This window comes from Macrotis lagotis, chromosome 4 (assembly GCF_037893015.1).
Source record: "Macrotis lagotis isolate mMagLag1 chromosome 4, bilby.v1.9.chrom.fasta, whole genome shotgun sequence".
NCBI lineage: Eukaryota > Metazoa > Chordata > Mammalia > Peramelemorphia > Peramelidae > Macrotis > Macrotis lagotis.
Window position 1 is genome coordinate 171,476,197 of NC_133661.1, and position 22,118 is coordinate 171,498,314.

At 36.4% G+C, this 22,118-nt stretch overlaps 1 protein-coding gene across 2 annotated transcripts; it reads left to right on the forward strand.

Moving 5' to 3' along the window:
- Nucleotides 1-3,724: 3,724 nt before the first annotated feature.
- ARPP19 (cAMP regulated phosphoprotein 19) lies at nt 3,725-19,629 on the forward strand. Of its 2 annotated transcripts, none has more exons than XM_074234658.1 (3): nt 3,725-3,977; nt 10,276-10,398; nt 15,385-19,629. In XM_074234658.1, exons 1-3 carry the CDS (start codon nt 3,933-3,935, stop codon nt 15,556-15,558), a joined length of 342 nt encoding a protein of 113 aa, XP_074090759.1. In that variant the 5' UTR covers nt 3,725-3,932; the 3' UTR covers nt 15,559-19,629. The 2 variants fall into 2 exon arrangements, with proteins under 2 accessions (XP_074090759.1, XP_074090760.1); XM_074234659.1 differs by lacking the exon at nt 3,725-3,977 and adding an exon at nt 4,417-4,759.
- Nucleotides 19,630-22,118: the final 2,489 nt, after the last annotated feature.

A 22,118-nucleotide genomic window follows, 5' to 3' on the forward strand; every position in this document is an offset into this window, starting at 1 on the left:
AGAAGGGGAAAATGACAAATACTGGAGAGAATGTGGAAAACTTGAGACACTAATTCATTGCTGGTGGAATTGTGAACTAATCCAACAATTTTGAAGAGCAATTTGGAATTATGCCCAAAGAGTTATAATATTGCCTATATATATCCCTTGACCTAGCAAAACCACTATTAGGTCTGTTTCCCAAGATGATTGGAAGGAAAGAAAATAATCCATTTTTTAAAATATTTATAGTAACTCTCCCTGTGGTAGCAAAGAATTGGAAATTATAGGGATTATAATCCATGCTATATGTTCATTATGGAATATTTCCAGGTATAAGAAATGAGCTTGATGATTTTAGAAAAACATGAAAAGACTTGCATGAAATAATGAAGAGAAAAATGAGTAGAACCAAGAGCAATATTGTTTTTGTTTTTTGTTTTGCTTTGTTTTTGTAATGGAGTTAAGTAACTTGCCCAAGGCCACACATATAGGTAATTAAGTGTCTGAGGCCGCATTTGAACTCAGGTCCTCCTGACTCCAGGGCTGGTGCTCTATCCACTGTGCCACCTAGTTGCCCCCACAATTCATTTTGACTTTTACAAATATCCAAATTAACTACAAAAGACTGTAAAGAAGATGTTATCGACATGCAGAGAAAGAACTAAACAGAAGTATGTATACTATGGTTTATATTTATGTATATACACATATATACACACATTTACACACATATTTGCGTCTAATAGTTGTCATCTACAGTGGGGAGAAGTAGGGAAAATAAAATTATATGATAATTAGTATATATTTAAAAGGGAAAGCCAATTGTAATAATAGATGTGCAGTTTCATCTACAATCAATCCCCTTCCCCCCCTATATTATTTTGTCAGGGAAATACTTGTCTTATTAAGTTCAAAATTAAAAAAAAACTACTACTGACATTTAGGCTTGTAGTCCAGAGTGGTGAACCATTCCAAGTGAAAGGGTTTCCCTACTTGTGTGTCTTACCGATAAGTTCCTATGTGTCCCTACTCCCTTCTATATGGACACTATGTGCATTGTTTGTAGAGAGCGATCCAGATTTATGGGTGCATTGTTGAGTTTTGTTTTTTTTTTAAACTATTAATACTTTTTTGCTTTCTAGTGAATATTTGTCATGGTTATTCTTTCTTCGTCTTGCCATTTAATAAATGTTTCATGTTTAAGAGTCAAAGGTGTCACTGGGAGTGAATATTTGTAAGTGGGAAAAACAGCTGTAGCCGCTCAGTAACCACAGTGATGAGAAGTAGGAATGTGTTTTCCCAATGCAATGATTATTTCCAGAATATGCAGAATTAAGTATTAGGGTCATGGCCGACCTTCTTGGGGATCACCTCAAACTGACACGGTTGTTGTAAGTCCTAAGTATAAATTCTCAAGAACAGAGCCTAGAGAGAGCTGGGATTGGTGCCAACATCTGAGCTATTATCTAATTAATCCCAAAAGATGGGCTGGAGTCAGAATGTGAAGAGTTTTTTTAACTGCTTTTGTTCTGTCTTAACTGATTCTTCATGATTTGCCCAAGGTCACACAGTTTGTGTGTGTCTGAGCTGGCATTTTAACACAGGTCTTGTCAACTCCCAGCCCAGCACTCCATCCTCTGAACCATCTTGGAACTACTGGAACTTCTTAATCAGACTTCTGCTTTAGGAATATGATTTGGTAACTGTGCAGAGATAGTATTGGAAAGTGGAGAAATAGGAGGGAATATAATCCATTGGAAGGAGTAAGTTTCAGAGGACTTGAACTATGGTTGATGTGGTATAAATAAAGAGGAGGAAGTGGAATGGGAACTGTTTTGAGGAGGTAGAAAAGTCAAAACTGGGGAATGTGAGAATAGAAACTGAAGATGACTCCTAAGTTGTAAACTTGGGAACAATGTTAGTACCCTTGAAAGAAACAGGGAAATTGGAAGAAGGAATGGATTTGATTGAGTTTTGACATTTTGAAAGTCTCTTTGGTGGTTGGTGAAATGGAAGAGGTTTCAGGAGACAGAAGAACTGAATATGCTGTCACCTGAATTGAGATAATAGTTGCAGCTTTAGGTGACCATTTAATCTACCTGAGGAGAGGATAGAGAGAATTTATAAAAGGTGGCCCAACATTGAACCCTGAGGTTACAATTATCGTGTGTGTGTGTTTTGGGGGGGGGGGATTTGGATGATAGGAGACTGACAGGAATCCTTCAGACAGAAAGAGAATAATTACAAAGAATTTCTTTTTCTGTTTTGTAGGGGGGGGGGGGGCAATGGGGTTAGGTGACTTGCTCAAGGTCATACAACCAGTGAGTAATAAGTGACTAAGGCCACTTAAGTGGGTTTTTATCCCACACAATAGCATTCTATAGAATTCTACAGAATTTATATACCATAATTTAACCATTCCTGAATTGATGGAAGCTTAGTTTCCATTTGTTACTTCAAAAATATAGTTTTCAAAAGACTTAGTGCACTTTTGAACTTTAATAGCTTATTTTTAGCTATTTTATTAATTATATATTTATTTCATTATTATTAATTATAAACTATATTTACTTTAGCTATACCCCAAATACATTTTGGGACATCCTGTTTAGATCCTTTTCCTCCTTGATTTCTTTGGGGGTATATACTTAGTAATGGTACTGTTGGGTCAAAAGGTATTTAGGCAGGTTGGTGACTTTGGTGGTGTAGTTCTAAATTGCTTAATAGAATGCCCAGACCAATTTCTATCTAAATCAATAGTACATTGATTTGTCTGTTAAACATTTGTAATTTTATTTCTTTTCTGTACACTTGCTCATTTTGATATGTGAAGTAGAACCTTGCATTTCTTTAATTATTAGTAATTTGGAGCATCCCCCCCAAAAAAAACCCCTGGATTTTATCATTAAAAATAAAATTGGATAGGTGGCTAGGTGGCACAGTGGATAGAGCACCGGCCCTGGAGTCTGGAGTACCTGAATTCAAATCCGACCTCAGACACTTAATAATTACCTAGCTGTGTGGCTTTGGGCAAGCCACTTAACCCCATTGCCTTGCAAAAACCTAAAAAAAATAAAATAAAATAAATAAAATAAAATAAAATTGGTGACTTCGTAAGAGAGGAGTTAAATTGCAAGCAATGAGGGGGGAGAAAGTGAAGGCAATAGATTTAGTTCTATCATTCCCTGTCTGTCACGAGCCCCAACTGGTGCGGCGAGGCTGGGGGCTACAGGTGAGTGGCCCATCTGCACGTGAGCAGCACTTGCACCCCGGGATTTCCCTGGTTCCAGGAACTCCTCTCGGTGCAGATCCAAAGGCCAACCCTGAAAAGGGAAAGTGCTTTGTCCAAAAGGTCCAAATCTTTGGATTTGGAGTTGGAGGACTTGGAGTTGGAGGGCTTGGGGCTGGCCCGGGCTCCGCCACGCGTCAGCGCGCGTCCCCGGGCTCTACAGAACGGGGCGGCGGGACCCCTCTGCCCTCCATCTCTAGGCCCGGCCTTTGCCCGCGCGGGGCCCTCCCTGCTCCCGTGGGCCTCGGTCTCCCCACGCGCCCCCAATAAGAAGCTCCCGGCTTGCAGAAGCGTGCAAAGCGCGGGAACTACGCAGCCCAGGAAGCAGCGAGGGGGAGGGGCCGGAAGTGACGTCGCGGGAGGGCGAACCAGCCGAGAAGGGGCGGCTCGGAAGGAGGCCCGGGGGGGGGAGGGGGAGCGAGGAGCCCGGAAGGCGGCCCCGCGAGGAGCCGTAGACGGGGACGCCGTGCCGTCACAAGGCGGCGGCCATCTTCGGAGGGCGGAGACTACCGCGACGGCGGCGGGAGCTCGGCGAGAGCGGGCCGGAGGGCGGGGGCCGCGGCCTGAAGGGTTGCGGGCGCGGGCGGCTCCGGGGCCCCCTCTTCGCCGCTCTTCTGCGTCTTCCCCCCGCCGTGTCCTCCCGCTCGGCCGAAGGGACGCGATGTCCGCGGACATCCCCGAGGCGGCCTCGGCTGAGGAGCAGAAGGTAAGGGAGAGGCCGCGGGTGCTCCCGGGGCCGGCTCGGGCGGCGTCCTCCCGGGAGCGGGGTGGGGGTGGGGACGGAGGCCGCGGCCGCTTCCATCCCCGCTGGGAAGCGGCCAGGGCCGGCCACTCCTCCTCCCCGGCCCCCGGAGCCCCGCCGGCCGGGCCGGAAGTGCGAAGCGAGGCCCGGCCCTCCGAGGCCTCCCGCCCGCGGGGAGCCCCGGCCCAACGGCCCCCCAGGATTTCCCGCCGGGCCCACCGGGGCGCCTCGCTGCGGCGGCGGAGGCCGCGCGCCCTCTCCTTGCCCGCCGGAGCGCGTGGCCGGGCGGCGCGCCTGAAGCCTCCGTCCTCCGAGACTGCCCAGCCCGGTGCCAGCGGCGGACCCGCCGGGTGAAGGGCGGCGCTGCTCCCGCTGCACAACTTTCGAAAGACAAACTAACTTTTATTTTAAAGAATTTAAATTCCAGGGGCGGCTAGGTGGCGCAGTGGATAGAGCATCTGGGTTCAAATCCGGCCTCAGACACTTAATAATAACCTAGCTGGGTGGCCTTGGGCAAGACACTTCCCTTACAAAAAAAAAACTAAAAAAAAAACTGCAGAGAGATTCGGACCCCAGAGGACATTTAGCTTCTTCACTGTGCCTAAATCCGCATTCCTTAATTTCTATTGTTTAGCTAGTGGCTAACTTGAGCAAGCCTCCGGTTTCTTCAATTGATCTGGAAATCGCCATCGGTTTTGCCGATCCCAGGCTTTTAGAGTACAGGAGAATCAATCCACCGATATTCAGTTCAGTATCTTAAATCATTTTTTGCTTTGAAGTCATGGTATTTTGTTTAATTAGTTTCCTAATCATATAAGGATGTTAATTTCAATGTTTCCTGGATCGAGTAACTTCAGGATTCTTTTTTGCCTTCTTAACCATTTGAACTTTTCCAGATTTGCTCTGGTTATTGATGCTACATATATATGGGGAGGAAAAGTGAGTTGATATTTATTATTAGTTAGTTAAACTGTTCTTTGGAATTTTCCGGAATACAAAAATATTTCCATTTTTTTAAAGAAAAGTCAAAAATTTTAAAACTGAAAACCTATTTTTAACTATAAACAGTTTTTAGAAAAACCAAAATTTTAGCACTGTCCTAGGAACCAAAAGGAGCAAATAATCGAAATGATTAATTTTGAATTCAACAGAAAAGTAAACTTCAACTTTTTTGCATAAGTTTCTGGTATAATTTTCATAGCATATTCACATAAATTACTTTTTTCATAAGTTCAGGATCTGTGTCAAACCTTAAGCACCAGTATCTTGCTATCTTGAGTCTTCTGAGGAAAAAAATTTGCAACATCACTTCTCTTGGTGCCAAAGCCAGATAGATTGGCTGATTCTTCTATTTGGAAGACTGGCTACAGATGACCTAAAAAATTTGGTTAGTAGTTACATAACTAATTGATCTGTCAGCCAGAAATTCTTCCCCTTCCCCCTTTTTTTAAAATCAGGAAAAATAATGTGTCTCTTCAAATTTTTTCATACATGAATAGTATTTACCAGAGATCTAATTTCTTGTGGAAAATTCAGATAGTTTTTTCCCCTTCACTGGACTGAGTCTGTTTCCATCTGTAATCTGCATGCCAGGACTGTGCCCCTTTGCAGTTCTAAATCCTGTGAGCACCTGTAATAAGAATTATAATTTAAGGTAAGGGGCATTTTTCTGGATATTGACAGTGAGGTAATTTGGTTGCTTTGTGTGCATACACACATAAAAGTAATGACATTTTTCTTAGTGCTTTGCTATTGGAATTACCAAGGAAAATGCCACTTTTGAGGAGTACAGAAGTATGTGTAGGTTGAGGACATTTCTAGCATATAGTTTAAATCTAAAGTCTGAAAGAAATGAGAAGCAGGAAAAAAATAGTAAATACTGCTCCTATATTTTGTTGCCTTTGGGAAAGAAACTGGAGTAGCCTTATCCCTCAATAGATAGAATAAATATTGTTGATTACCATTAGAGATAATGATTTCATCTTCATGTGCTAGGGTATCTAAAAAAGAAAATTATATCCTTGAAGATAGTGAGTTTTTGTTTGTTTAGGGGAGGGTTTTGGACTTTTAGTCACTCTTTGAATAACTTCTTGTCTCTTAACCTGTCCAACTCAAGCAAGTACTTTTTAATGCTAATAAATTAGCTAATTCCAAAATCTGGCTAATGAACACTTCTTGAAGAGAAAACAGTTTTAGGAAACTGAGGTTTTCACTGTAGATTCGTTTTGGCTTGGAATTTGGTGTTGTGAAAGTACACACCTCAGTCTACCAATACCTCAGGATAGAGGATGATTGTTTTTATTCCCTTCCCGGTTACTGAATCGTTGTACATTTTTCAAGTACATTTCAATGGGTAGTGGGCATCTTTTTGTGCTCTTGCTTTTGTGTAAGGGTGAAATCTTATAATCTGACCCCAAGTTTTATTATCTAAAGATTTCAGAAAACCATTCCTTAACTTAGAGGGCCTTAGAAAAATTGGACCATACCCATGCTATAGTTTAAAAACCTCTGATTTTTACCAATACCCTCATTACTGATGAGGGAAATTGAGGTCAAAGAGGTTGTAACTTGATTCTAGCCATAGAGAGGCAGAATTAGGATTTCCACACAAGTTTTTAGTACCATATTCAGTACTCAGATGTGAAATAACTTTCTGGATAGGGTCTCTAACCTATTGCACAAAGTGATCAATGGTAAACAGTACTGTGGAAAGAGATTACTCTTTTTTAGGTTTTTGCAGGGCAAATGGGGTTAGGTGGCTTGCCTGAGGCCACACAGGTAATTATTAAGTGTCTGAGACTGGATGTGAACCCAGGTACTCCTGACTCCAGGGCCAGTGCTTTATCCACTGTGCCACCTAGCGGGCCCAAGAGAGTACTCTTGATTTGGAATCCAAGAACCTGGATTTAAATTCTGATAATTTATTTACTTACCTGCATGATTTAGTTTTTGTCTCCTTGGGTCTCAATTTTGTATGAAAATAGGGGTTGTACTATATATAAATTTTAGCTGCATTCAGCTCTGAATGCCTTGATTAGGAAGAGAGAGTTTGAATGGAATGTCCTGAAGTCAGAAGACCTAGTACAGATCCTAGCTTTGGTAATTATCACCTGTGAGACTTCGGTCAAGTCACTTCTGACTAGATGACTAATGAGGCCCCAGCCAGCTCTGGATGTATGCTCCTCTGATCTGTTTGTCAGTTCACTTTAACAAACCTTTAATAAGTGATTCTGAAAATTGTGCTTTGGTCCCAGGTTTTGTATTACATTTTTAAAGTTTTTAACTCTAAATCAAGAATAATGCTTTAAATGATCTTGGGCCATTTCAGCAATATGATTTCTTGGTTCCCAGTCTCTCTGAGACTGTTTTCAGAAGTTCTAGTTCAAAATGATTTTTAAAATAATAGTTTTTTAAATTTTGAACATGGTAAATATTTGATTTAATATATAAACAAAAACTCCTTGGGGGAAGACTCCTCAGTTTTTAAGAGTGTAAAGGAAGGGTTCCTGAGACCAGAAAGTTTGAGAATTGCTGGTCTATTTTTTCCAGTCACCATATCAGATCAGTGCTTCTTTAAGTTGTGATCATCTTCTTCACCCCTTAGAAGGCTTAGTTGACTGAAGCTTGAAGCTGTCTTCTTTTTGAAGGATCCCTCTTCAAATAAATAGATCCTTAGGTTTAAGGGATGGTAGTTGATAGAACTAGAAGGAACCTTAGTGACCATCTATCCAAATGAGGAAGTTGTTACCCAGTCAAGTTAATTAACTCTAATCCAAGTCTTAGATCTGTTAAGTGACAAATCTAAGATTTATATACAAGTCTTATTCCAAATCTGTCTTTCTTGATCTATCCTGCTTCAGATTTCTGAAACTTTTTTTAACCAAGCAACACCAAATACTTAGAAAATAAAACTTAGAAATCAACTTGAGTGTTGTTTATGAGCAAAATAATTGAATACCATATTTCCAACTGCACCTATGTTAGTTTGATTGGTACCCCAGATAAAACTGATGACCTGAAAGCTTGAGAAAAATAACTGGCATGGTTTAGGGCAGTTGTCTTTCAAAGCTACTTTTTAGTTGCCCACAGATTATTTAATTATGCTCTTAGTAGTTGCTTGTACCAAAACAATATGGAGGATAGTCATAAAAATCCTTTTCCATGGGCCCCAATTAACTAAAATAATTCATGCTACTATTTGTACTTAACCCCTTTTCTTCTGAATTATTAGTTGACAGGAATATTGCTTCTTTTAGCTTTCCTTAAAATTTAACTGTTAAGAACAGATTTGAGTAGCTTTTCTCAGTTCCCATCATAACAAATTCTGATAGCCAAGAACAAAATTTAAGTGTCCTAAATGTTAACCTTTATTTTTGTCCCCCCAATAGTCTCCTAAACATAGGAATTTAGGGTAGCTTTGTCTCTAGTTATTGCCTCTGCTCCTGGTAACTTTAATTTAAAAAGTCTGTAAAATAACTGCATAATACTAACAACTTAGTCAATATGCATAGTATTCGATACATTTGCTACCCTCTAGATTTACTTTCAAAACCTGTTAGAATCCAAGGGTTATTCCTTATTTACTGAGCAAGTCATTTGACTGCTCAGCCTGATCTTCATTTGAGGGTAGCACTGTGACTAGATGATGTCTCTTGCTGTCTTATAAAACTTAACTCCCTATGACTGAGGTTTTGTGCATTCTCTGTATAACATAAGGTGCTTTACAACTCCTCAAGGAAAGTGGTTACATAATAATTTTGGCAATTTCACTGAGGTTTCTATAATAGAGAAGATCTGTTAACAGATTTATATTGGGTGTTGGACTACAACTTGGGTATTGAAGCTAATTTCCTTTCTGTGTGTTTACAAACCTGGTGCCTGGAGATTGAAAAGAGCAAGTGCTAGGCACACTGGGGCATATAGTAGGCTTTTAATCAAAGACTTAATTGAAGAGTAGTGGGAAGCTTGAAGAAGGGCTCACTAGAGAGCCCGAAGTGACTTGTAGCCTCAGGCAAAACTGGATCTAATCAATTGCTTATCATCAACTAATATGTAACTGTTTTTCACTCTTTTGGTACAGGTGGGATTCCATCAACACTTAAGCAGCTAGACCTACTTGTCCATTAGTCCTCCTTTATACTTGTTCAGTAGCTACAAGAGTGATTTGAAAATTGTATAGGAGGCCTGATGATGTTCACTACGTGGTTTTCTTATCTATTGTGTGCTTAGTGCATGTTATGGTGTCTACTATAATTATGTTGAGGCCATTTTGTAGTTTGGGATTCTAATGATCATTGTTTCATAAATCAGAAAAATTCTAGTTAGGATCTTGCAAACAGTGGCAAGAAAGTTGAAACAATTAGAAAATTTTCTTCTTTATTAAGTATAAAACTGGTAGGCAATGTATCAGGGATACAGATTCAGCTTCAAAGTTAGGAAGAGCTTAAGTTCAAGTGCTGCCTCTTTTTGACATAAACTGACTGTGGGTGAATCATTTAACCTCTTCTAAGTTCAGAATAGTCTATTTAGCTTAATATAGTGAGAAGAATCCTAAAAAACATTTGACTTCAATAATTGTAAGGCCCTCTATATAAATATATAATATTGTATATTAAGAAAATAAGATGCCCTGAAGCTTCCTTTTAGGTACCTAAGTTGATAAATTGGGGAGTTGTACACATGCTAATTTGTCTGCAAAATATGCACAGTACAATGCAATTTCATTAATTCCAAACTTAAGGAAAGAAAAAAATGACTTTGAATAAACTCTGGGGAATAACAGTGCTTCAAATTAGACATGATTTTGAGTAGACATCAACTTTGAAAGATTTTCTGTAGTTGGGATCATAAAAATGTATTAGGATGAACATCTAATTATAAGTAAATGTGAGCTGAAGAGTTCCATAAAAGGTAGCTAACTATAAATGTATTCTACGTGACTGGAAAATAATAGCAGGAAAGACTTCAGAGCTGAGCTATCTTGATATTTTTATCCAGTGTGTAGGGTGGTACACATGCATCACAGCTATAATAGAGCCATCTCTTGGAGCATTTTTTTAAAAATATATTAACTAAAGGTTCTGTCTTTGAAGTTCCTCCTGTACTTGGTTTTCAGTAAGTTATTTGCTAGATATAGTGAGAGTTCTTTGGCATTGGAGAACTATGTGCAAGAACCAGGTTACATTTATAAAAAGGGGTCTTTTGTTTTATAAGCAAAAACCATAGGTGAAATTGAAAACTAATTGATTTTAAATAATTTCAGGAAATGGAAGATAAAGTAACTAGTCCAGAGAAGGCAGAAGAAGCAAAATTAAAAGCAAGGTATCCTCATCTGGGACAAAAGCCTGGGGGTTCAGATTTCTTAAGGAAGCGACTGCAGAAAGGAGTAAGTTTCTCTTTTTAAATTTTATTTCCTTAGGTGAATTTGTTACTTCTAGCATGACATGACCAGTGTGATTTTAGGCAAGGTAAATTACCGTGCTTTGATATTTTTATCTAAAAATATTTTTAAGAATTTACTGTTCTGCAAAAAAAGATTTCTCCAAATACTTGGGAAATTGTTTATTTGAATCTAATTACCACCTTTAAATTTTTTTTAAGTATTTTATTTTTTAAGTTTATTAAAGTAATGATCTTTAAATATATTAAAAATAATTCAAAATTTGTAGTTATTTAAGTAATTAAAATGACTTTGGGACATTTTTGCTATTTTTGAGGTTTGGGTCATTGTTAAGTTGATGGCTAAATGAAAATGGATTGTCTTTCTTGAATTGTTTTGCTTGTTTTTTTAGGATTAAGGTTCAAAATTATTTTATAGTACATACAGATTATATTGAGTGTTTGTAACTGAAATTTACAGAGAATTCTTTTCATAAACCCAGTTTTCCACAATGTTAAGAGCAACATTTTTATGCTGTTTTTTATATGAATGATTCTGTAAGCTCTTTTCTTAACATGTAGCTTTGTGAATGAATAGGGAAAACTTTATTTCTTGCCGGTGCATTGCTAAATAAGGGTTAAACTATTTGTTAAGATCTCTATAATCTCTTATTATGAAGCAAGCTATTTTCCTTTAGAGATGAGAGTTCTTAACCTTTTTTGTTTCACGAACTGCCTTGGCAACAAAAGGGTACTCCATAGTGGAAGCCTTTCAGAAAATTTATTTTTTAAAATTCAGTTTTATTTTTATATTTCAAATTCTCTTGTTCTCATCTCTTCCGCTCATTGAGAAACAAGAAAAACAAAATCTGATATAAATTTGTGTAGTCAAGCAAAGCAATAGAATGTTTTCAAATGCATAAAATAAGATTACAAAGAAAATAAATTATATTAAGCTGCAGTTATCAATTAAAAAGCTAATGGATCCCAGGTTTAAGAACCATTGCTTGAAAATATCTTAGTCTGGCTAATGATTGGATAAAGTTAGGAAAATGAAATGAGCTGTCATATAAAGAATGTGCATTTTTATTTTTTTGAGAAAGACATCGGACAAAAATGATAAGACAAAAAAGTATAATGGAAAGTGGTGTATTAATATGAGTAATGAATCTACTGTGCAGGCATTCTTTGTATATAGTCTAAATAGAGAGTATAATTTACATAAGTGAAACCATTTTTAACCAAATCTTCTCGCTATTTTTTCCATCCTATACATCTGTCCTTAGTTGTTACTTTGAATTGACTTTGCATTCTGGTCCAGCTGTTAGCCACCAATATTAATTTTAATTACTGTCTTTTAGCCTTCCATAAGATCTAAAAAGAGTAAGATAGAACCTTTATAAAAGCATATGAAGATTAGGAGCTTAGTGTGGTCTTTTGAAATGACAGTGGATTGAGACTGGTTGTAAATAGAATTCTGTAATCTTGTTTGACTATAATTATTTTTAATTGCTAAGTTACTGAATATTAAAGCAATAAAACCTAATGTTTAATTTTTTTCTCTTTGAGGGAAGAAAAAGTTTTGGGGAGGGTTTCTAATTTTTCTTTTTATAGAGAAACCTGGTAATATTTAAAATGAACATCTTTGTACTCTTGGGTTTTGTTACAATTTGAGGACATGCTAATTAAATTTCTTTTCATTTTAAATTATTTACCTTTATTCCCCTTAATGGTAGTGTTGATTTAAGATGATCTGAAATGATGATTTAATTTATGTCTTACAGGGGATATTTTAGGCATTGAAACCTTGACTGTTTTGGGGTTCCGCTCTCCTCTGTTACCAACTACAATTTGGACATTTTGAATTGGATGTCTTAATGTCTATAAAAGAATGTATCTTTCTTACTAAACCTTCCATACTTTCCTATTACAATCAAAAGTACTGCCATCACAGTGGTGATGTCATCCTTGACTCCTCATAATTCACCCCAGTTATCCAATCTTTTGTCAAGTTTTGTCAATTGCATCTCATAACATCCCTTCTGTATGCCCTTTTTTCTCTACTTATACAGCTACGACCCTTTATAAGTGAAATAGTCACTAATTTATGCCCCGACTCCAGTAGTAAAGTGATTTTTTTCAAAGAAGTTGAAATGACACTCCCCTCTTCATGCCCTCTGCAATCCAAGTACATCTAACTTGCTGCCTGACTCAAAACACTCGACTGCCCTGTATCCTCACTGTCTAATCAATGACTGGAATATTATTTCTCTTCACCTGACCACTTAGATCTTAGTTCAAATCCCGCCTTTTCTATTGTCTTCTTTCTTCATTCCCTCAGCACAATCCCTCTGAGATTACCTTCCACATACTGTGTGTGTGTGTGTGTGTGTGTGTGTGTGTGTGTGTATGTAATATCTGCACAGATATTTGAATGTCATTTCTGTCATTAGAATATTAGGGGCTGATATGATTTTGTCTTTCTTTCTATTCCTAGTACTAGAATAGAACCTGGCATATGGTCAGATCTTAATAAATGAATGTTGACTGCTTGAAAAATGTATAAGAGCTCAGGCTCTTATACATACATTTATGGTGGTGGTGGGGGGTGTCGTATATACTAATATGCTTGATCTCTATTCCATCGGTTTTGAGTAGTTGAAGCCAGCATGTTAGATGACCTAATTAATATAAGATTTTCCATATTAAGAAAGAGTACCTCAGTTTTAGCTTAATGGAAACTAAAATCCCATTAGTGCTACTGTTTGATAATATTGGTGGCATTTATCATTGATTCACTTAATTAATATACTCTTGGGGGAGTTAATTAGACTTTTCATATAATCAAATCTGGCAAAGTATATTCTGGTGTAGATCTAGAACTTACAGAAGCCTCAAATTATATCTATTCCTCACTTTACTGTGATCTTGAATTTTAAATAACTTGCCCTAAGCTCCAAGATACTTAGTATCCAGAGAACCCAGTCCTCTAACTCCAGAACTGTTATTTTACTGTATTCTGGTTCATCTTGAAATATTTGGACTTTTTTCTTCATGAAATTATTCCCATTTTAACTTCTTTCTACTTTTTAACTGGCTGGTTAGTCCCCAAAAAAGGTTGAGACTCCAGAAAGTTTTTATTGTTTTAGCTGAGCCCATTACTTTTTTTTTCTCTAAATTTAATTCTAACTTTTAAATTCTGTCTCTGACACATACTGGCTTTATAACCCTTCATGAGTCGCTTAATCTTCTTAGTGGTTTAGATAACTCAAAAGTTTCAAAGAAAGGACCAATCTAAATAGGGTGAAAAAATTCCTCACCAGGAACTGCTCACACCAAGGAAATCACAAGTTCAGTCCCTACACCTGTGTATAAAAAGCATCATTGTTGAGAGCCAGAAACTGTTTTTTAATTGTTGCTATCAGCGATGGATATTGTTTGATAGATTGATTTGCTTATGTAAAAGTGAAAAAATGGGGTTGGCTAGGTGGTGGAGTGGATAGAGCACCAGCCCTGGAGTCGGGAGTACCTGAGTTCAAATCCAGCCTCAGACACTTAATAATTACCTGGCTGTTTGGCCTTGGGCAAACCACTTAACCCCATTGCCCTGCCAAAAAAAAAAAAAAGTGAAAAATGCTTCTTGTCATAAAATTTGCTTTTTTTTTTCAACATTATTTTACCCGATTCAAGCATGGGAAAGTGCCAAATAACAAGCAGGACTTATTCCTTAGATGTTCATTAACAATTAAATAAAATGATAAAATTATAGCAAGGGGGGAATAGTTCATTTGTCACTTCTGTTCCAGTTTCCTTCTCCCCTTCAACTGATTTTATTAATGGAATCCCAAATCTGGAAATAATTTTCTGCATTTTTGATCATCTAAAGCATCATAGCAACAGATTAGAGTGATATCTTGTCAAAGAAACAAGCCACATGCTTATTTTAGAATCAGATCCATTACACATTTCTTTAATTATTTAACAAGCTATTTGCAGGAAGTTTTTTAGGCCATTGCAATCCCTAGAACTCTGAGAGGCCGAGGAGAGCAAACAGTTTTTATGCAGTATAAACTTATTCTATAGGGGGTACTTTGAATTAAATACAATATTTAGTATTATTACAGACTAGACTACAGAAATTGCCTCAAGGACTTTCTGAATATAGAACAAGATATCACATTATCTCAAGCTATATAATTTCACTTGCTATATCTTTTATATTAATAAGAATTTATTAATTGATATCTGCTTAGGATAAAATGATCAAAAATAATATTTACATGTATGTTGCTCTCTTGAGGAAAACAACATGTACATATATTTAAGTTTATGTGTAATAAATTTAAGGTAGGAAAGGAGGTCTCTGGTAGTTGGGATTATTAGGAAAGATTTCCTGTAGAAGATGGTGCTTGAACTGCATCTAAAGGAAATGAAGGATTCTCTGAGGCAGAATGAGATGGGCATACAGCTTTTAGATGAATATATAGGCAATATGCCCTGCCCTCCCATCCCCACTGTACAGACAAACTTTAGTTTGAGAAGTGTCCATTTACTTCCACAGTTCTACAACCGTGGTAGATTACACACTACAGACTTCATGTGCTGTCTCTTAACTATCTTTTTCTTTTTTAGTTTTTAAAAATATTCTAGGAATATCAATTTCACTTTTTCCTTCCAATCAGTCAAATATTTAATAAGAATTTATAGTGTGATTTATGCCCAGTCAGTTTGATCATCATCTAATAGGTGGTATACCCATGGTTAGATTCTTGACTAGACTCAGAAGTAAGAGTAGGCCTGATGAGAAAATTTTATTTTTGAGTTGCTTATAGTTCAGGAGTATTGTTAACTAATCATCATACTTGGCATCCTTACATATTATCATCTGGCAGTTTATTCTTCTCAATGTTAAACCAGTGCAATTGCATATATGCTTGCTATAAATTCCTTATTGACTTTCTGTTGTTTTTTTTCCCTCTTATTTCTGTTATAGCAAAAGTATTTTGACTCTGGGGATTACAACATGGCTAAAGCAAAGATGAAGAACAAGCAACTTCCTACTGCAGCAGCTCCTGACAAAACAGAGGTCACTGGTGACCACATTCCTACTCCGCAGGATCTTCCACAGCGGAAACCATCCCTTGTTGCTAGCAAGCTGGCTGGCTGATTAAAAGAGCTGAACTGCATGAATCTCCTCATTCCTGTTATTTCTCTCAAACATGTTACTTCTCGGCTTTTTTTCCTTCCATACACTAAGTCATTGAGACTGACAGCTTTGCAGGTAGCGGTAGTGTGTGCTGCTATTGTTAAGGGAGTAATCTTTTAAGAATAAACTATAGTACTTTGGACTAGTTGAACAATGCACTGATGAAAAGGACACATGTTAGAGCAATGTAAAGTAATCTACTTGAAATAAATGTATATATTGCCTATTCTTTAGTGTAGGACTGGTTCCAGCAAGTAATGAGCAAGTTTTACAGTTTCACTGTTTTGGCTTTTCTTATTCCTCTTAATTACAGCTTTATATGTTTGTGTTATTTAATATAATCTATTGTTGCTTTTTTCTGTATTTTTCTGTTTGGTTTTGTAAAACAGAGGTTTAAGACCACAAGTTGTTAGATCATGTATTTAAAATGAAAACACACACATACATATACATATGTGGGATTCTGAATGATTTCTATCTCTGCTCTTAAACTTGAATGGCCTTAAACCTGTTTCAGCTTTAACAATAGAATTTTACTTGGGCAATATTTGCCCATCCTGATGTAACCTTTTGTGAATTTAGTGCATATTAACAGCTGCCCGTTGAAGCTGGGTTTTATTTTTCTTCAATTCTATAGTGTTAGAATACCTTTACTTTTGAAGATGTGAATGAAGTGTGCATGTGCATAGACTGTTGAATTCACTTTTGTGCCATTTTTGTAAATATAATAGTTTTGCACAACCTCTCGCAAATGTCTGTATTAATTTCACACTTTTAAACAATAGATAATGTGCCAACCAGAAGCACAAGAGTGTCGTCCCGTGTCCCATCCCCCCCTCCCCCCAAGCTCTACAGTTAGGATTTTGTATAGGAAAGAGTAGTTTTCAGTCTTCGATTTAGAGATACCAAACTGAATACTTTGCTCATTTAGGTATGTAGACTTAGATGTTTTCATCTGTTAACTAATGCCCATGATGTTCAGTGGCCTTGTGCATATATGATATGTTGCTTAGGCATATCTTTGTCCTATGCAGAACAATTTCATTGTGACTTTTGACATTACAAGTCATGTAATTTTTAAGATTTTTTTAAAGGATAATATTTTTACTTTCACACTCAACTTTCTGAAAACTCTAGAATAAAAAGTCTTCAGTGCTCTAACCCCATTTCTTGCTACTAATTTGACATATTTAAGAGCAGGAGTCGAGGCTGTTTTGTGCATTTGGAATTTAGAAGCATTATACTTACTCTATCCTTAAAACACTAGGATGATATTTTTTTAGTTTACTTGCTATTAAATCCTGACTTGTGTAACTAATATTTGACAACTAGATGTACAAATAAAAGGGAATTTTGAATAAGTAAATACTTGAAAATTGACAACCCAAAGACATAAGTCAATATGTATGGCCTGTAAATATTTTCAGTATTAAATTACAAAGAGGAAACTAAATGAGTTGACCCTTTTTCCAATTGGCACATTTCATTTAATGAGTTAAATATTAATAGTTAATTATATAAATATTTGAGCTTTAGATATTTTGCTTTTATAAATACCAGACTTTAAGATTTGAAGTGATAACTTCAATTTTTTTCCCCAGAGCACTGTTTCCTTATTTCATTCATGAACAAGAACAATTTGAGGCCGGCAGTCTTACCAAGAAGTTAAAAATCTGTGACACATTTACCTTTTGTAGTTTTGTAAGCTTTCCTCCATTTTATGCAATGATATATCATGTTAATATTAGCCCAAAAGATGCCACAAGCAATATATTGCTGTCTTTAAATTCCTTTTTGGTTGCATGTTGGGGGGTGGTGTGGGGAGGAATATGGAGGAAGGAGGGTCGGGAGGAAAGGATCCAAGCTAATTTTTTTAGACCTTTAACACATGGTAATTTCCATTATTGTATTCCTGCTAACAAAAATATCAGGTGGCCATAAGTAGATTTGATCTTTCTCTATTATCATTAACAGAAATTTTTAGCAATTTACCATTTTAAAAAAAGTTTTGCAGTTAACTTTCTGTCCTCCACAAAGGGCAGAAAAACAAAATGAAGAATTATAAGTAAAAACAAATACATTTGCAAAAGGATATCAGATTTGTTCAAGTAAAATCCTAATCTACAAATTAGTGCTTGTAAGAGTGACTTCAGCATTGCCAAAAAAGTCCCAAAATGAAACTATGGATTTTTCTCAATTCTTGTTTAATATGTTCACGAAAGACTTAAGTGCTTCAGCAATGAAATTCATTCAGCCAAGGGAGTGATCTCTTTAGCACTGCACTGAAAAGATTAAAAACAGTGCTAATCCTGACCAGGAGAGAGGAATGTTGCTGTGGTCTCTGGCAAATCACTTAAGTGCTGTTTCAGTTTTTTTAACACAGGATGCTAATATTTAAATCTACCTCAAAATATATTGAGGATCTGTGAAATGCTGTATTAAGTGCCCAATTTAAAATAATTGTGGTAGTTTTTATTAAAGATAAAATTTCCTCATAAAGCCAACCTGCCTTCTACAAAGTCATAGTGCTTCAGATCTCAGGATTTTGGAGGAGAGACCTATTAAAGATTTCTTAATGGTCACTGAATATCTCCATTAGTGGTGCTCTCAGAGCTAGTTGCTCTTTCCCTGCTCTATTCAATCCTTCCTTGCCCAAAGCTCCCTGTTCATTTATAAAAATGGAGGTTTCAGTGTCTTAGGCCATTTCCAGTTTTAAATTTTACAATTCTGAGTTTCTGAGTTTAAGAATGTTTGCATTTTAGAAAATATGGATAACAATAAAACTGAAAAAATATTGAAAAAATTCCCAATAACTAAATTTAGTGATCTAGTCATAAAAAAAATTAGGATTTTGTTGAAAATATATCTAGCCCTTAAAAATAATTATAGATTCAGGCAATTGGTGTTACCCAGGATGCTTAGTAGTTTTGAGGTAAATAAGCACAATGATTAAGCTGAATTCTTGATGTGGAATAAGGTTCTGGGCTGAAATTTACCTTTATACTCTGAATATCCTAAGCCAGTTAGTATAATAAACAGCATTGTAAAAGGCGCATTTCATTACATTTTATGGTGCTGTTGATTTTAAAATAACTTTTTTTTTTATTAAAGCAGACTCAAAGACTTCTACTTGGTCATCCATTTTTTTTTTAACAATTGGAATTGAAATGATGTAAACTACTGAATTGTAAATGATGGTGACTTCACTAAATTGAAAACTAATATTCTTTGATTTAGTCTTAAATTATAGGATTTTCTGTAGCTGACTCAGACATTCTCTAAAGGGGACTAGCCGGTGATAAGGCACTGCTGAGTTTCTTCCTTTTGTTTCTCCCTCTTTTTCTTTGCTTTGTAAAACTTAAATCTTGGAATGGTACCAGTCACCTTGCTTAACTCTTAATGTTTCTTAGGGCTTAAGAGGTTGTTTGCTGGTTTCATCAAATTGGGAATTCACTCATTTGAACCACTGACCATTTTACATCTATCTCTACATGCACTGCCAACGGAATTATGCTTGTCATTAAGACCTTTGTTTTTTGTATTAGAATATTTCTTTTCCCAACTTTGTAAATAGAGGGTCAAATTAAAAATTTCTACTGAAACCTCACTCTAGAATAGATAACCCTAGGATCTGTAAACACCTAATATAATATATTACTATTAAAAGTTTTGATGTCCTAAACAGGTATTAAGCCTCTGGATCTTTTCCCCCCAGAAATTCTTTTCATTTTGTAGCTTTATGCATAAGCCATGATTAGTCATTAATGTAATACGTTTATATAATGTCATTTATCATTTAGCCAGAAGTTTGAAGTAAAAAGTTAATTCCTTCAGTGCTTTGTCCTTAGATCTTGTTTTGCATCTCTACCATGGATGATGCAATAGAACATGTAGCGTGTATAAAAGAACCAGGCTAATACCTCTAATGTTTAACATGAATTGGGAACTAATGATGAAATTTGTCAATTGCCAATCCCTTCTAAAATACTTGTAAAAGATAATAGGAAAATAAACTGTTCTACCCAATTTTTATTGATGGAACTTGAAGTTTTGTCTTTTTTTTAACTTTGTTCTTAATTTTCAGAATGTGTTGAAGTATATTAGCTTCATAATATAATGAATATCCTTTAGAACTAGATTTTAGCTCATATAGTATGCTGATTATCACTTATATGATGACCTTTCAAGTTTTATTTTTAAAACTATAAGTTTCCATGGTAGGAAAAGATGAATAAAACAAAAATTAAATGCTTAATGCCCATAAAGAATTCATTCTCAATTTTCTGTGCCCAGATAGAATATTTTCAGTTAGTCAAAATCTACAGATTAGTTTTCCCAGCTGATTTAGAGTAAAGAGGATCACGAAGCTGAAAGTCACTCAAGTAGATTAGGTGGAAGGGAACAACAAAACTGTCAATGGAACACTGCCCCTTAGCAGCTGTGATATTCACATTGGACCCATTACCTACAGTGATAAGACAACTAGTTGACAACTTTCAGCAGACACAGGAAATTACTAGTTATTTTTGGTGCCTTAACTGACACCCTGTGATAAGTTTTCCTGCAGATGATGCTGAGTGAGCCATAACCAGATTGGGTAGCTTGTCAACTGGACAGCAGCCAAAGTGCACGGGTAATTGACAGTATGGATAATTGAGATCTAACTGCAATTAGCTAAGTGAATACTATTTGATGTGTAAATAAGCTAACACTGCAAACTTTAATTTTTCCTTCGTAATTTAGTCTTTCAGTAAGTGTTCATTAAATACATAAATGTACCAGGTGTTGGAGGTGGGACAAAAGAATCCTGACTTCAAGAAGTTCATGTCTTCTAGAAGAGGGGAAAGAGTAGAGGAACTGCATGTTTTAAAGACTAAATACAAAATTTTTGGTAAGGGGGAAGGTCAGAAGGCATTAACAATTAGAGAGATGGTGGCTTTTCAGTCAGATATACTTGGAATATGGGAAAATGTATTCCAGGCATGGATGCATGTCTGTGTGAAAAAGACAATGAGGATGGAATATCAAGGAACAGCAGGTAAGCCAGTTTGGCTGCACTTAACTACATATTGGACATTGAGGCTGAAATTTTAGTGTAATAATCCACAGAACATAGAAGATGTCTTAACATGATTTTAAAAATATTTTGTTTTTCCAACTATATGTAGTAGTAGTTTTCACTAATCTTTTTTTGAATTTTACATTTTTCTCCCTCCCTCCCTACTCTTCCCCCCTCACTGAAAGCAATAAAGGTTCTCTGTGTAATTATGCTAAACATAGATTCATACTAATCTTGACACAATGATTTTTTAGTTGCAAAGCCTTCAGACTATTAAAATGAATTCTGATTATGTACCATTTATTTCACCAATTATTGCAATAACAAAGCAAGTTTCATCTAACATACACAGGAGCACATGTCTGATCAATACATGGTAATAAAAAAATAAAGTACCATATTCATGGTACTTTTAGGGACCTTGGAGAATTCAAAGAATGAAATAATTTCTTGACCACAAAAAGCCCAAAACCTCAAGATGACAGAAAAGATTAGTGAGTAGTCACTGAGGACCTTTGAAATCAGTTTTCAGTAGGATGGTGGTAAGGCTGCAAAGGCTTAAGTTAAATGCATGGTGAAGACAGGCAGTGGAACAAAGATCATTATTTTGAGGAATTATAGAAGAATGAGAAAGGATGATATTTTGAAGTAGAGTGTAAAAATTTCAAGAGTTAAAACTAAGCATGTACATAGAGGGCAAGAAATAAGTAGAATGAGAGTTAAAAAGGAGTAATAAGCAAAGTGTCAAGAGGAAAAAGGATAAGAATAGAATCGCCAGTATATAATTTTATTCTTGGAATGAGATGAGTAACTTAATCTAAGAGAGAATGATGATAGAGAAGCTGAGGATATAAAGCAGGGAAGTGAGGGAGTCTACTTGGGATACAAAGAAAGGTAACAATCTGTCCCTGAGCTCACAATCAAATGGAGGCCACAAAGTAGTGAAGATGGTAATTCAGAAACTTGGGAAAGGTTTGAAATAGCCAAGAGAAATTGAAAAGTCAAGAAAAGTAGCCAATAAATCGGATTATTTGAAGGTTGTACCAATGGACTTATAGTTGAGGTTTATTCTATACAATTAAAGTATTAGGTTTATTTATTTATTTTTAGGTTTTTGCAAGGCAAATGGGATTAAGTGGCTTGCCCAAGGCCACACGGCTAGGTAGTTATTAAGTGTGTGAGACTGGATTTGAACCCAGGTACTCCTGACTCCTGGGCCAGTGCTTTATCCACTGTGCCACCTAGCCACCCCAAGTATTAGGTTTATACTGGAGTTGAGTGACAAGGTAGGTAGCATGCTCATTAAATTTGCAGATTATAGAAAGCTAGAAGAGATAGTTATCACTAGCTGACATTCAGGATTCAAAAATATCTCAGTGGACTAGAACATTGGACTAAATTTAAAAGTCTCAAATATTTAAAAAAATTTTAAGCACAAGCAGAGGAATATGTAGTTAGATGA

What these genes read in the sequence shown, in the direction of transcription:
- ARPP19 (XM_074234658.1), top strand. Translation starts at nt 3,933, where the DNA reads ATGTCCGCGGACATCCCCGAGGCGGCCTCGGCTGAGGAGCAGAAG. An exon ending in CCTCGGCTGAGGAGCAGAAG is followed by an intron (nt 3,978 to 10,275) that starts GTAAGGGAGAGG and finishes AAATAATTTCAG; the next exon opens with GAAATGGAAGATAAAGTAAC. An exon ending in GGAAGCGACTGCAGAAAGGA is followed by an intron (nt 10,399 to 15,384) that starts GTAAGTTTCTCT and finishes TTTCTGTTATAG; the next exon opens with CAAAAGTATTTTGACTCTGG.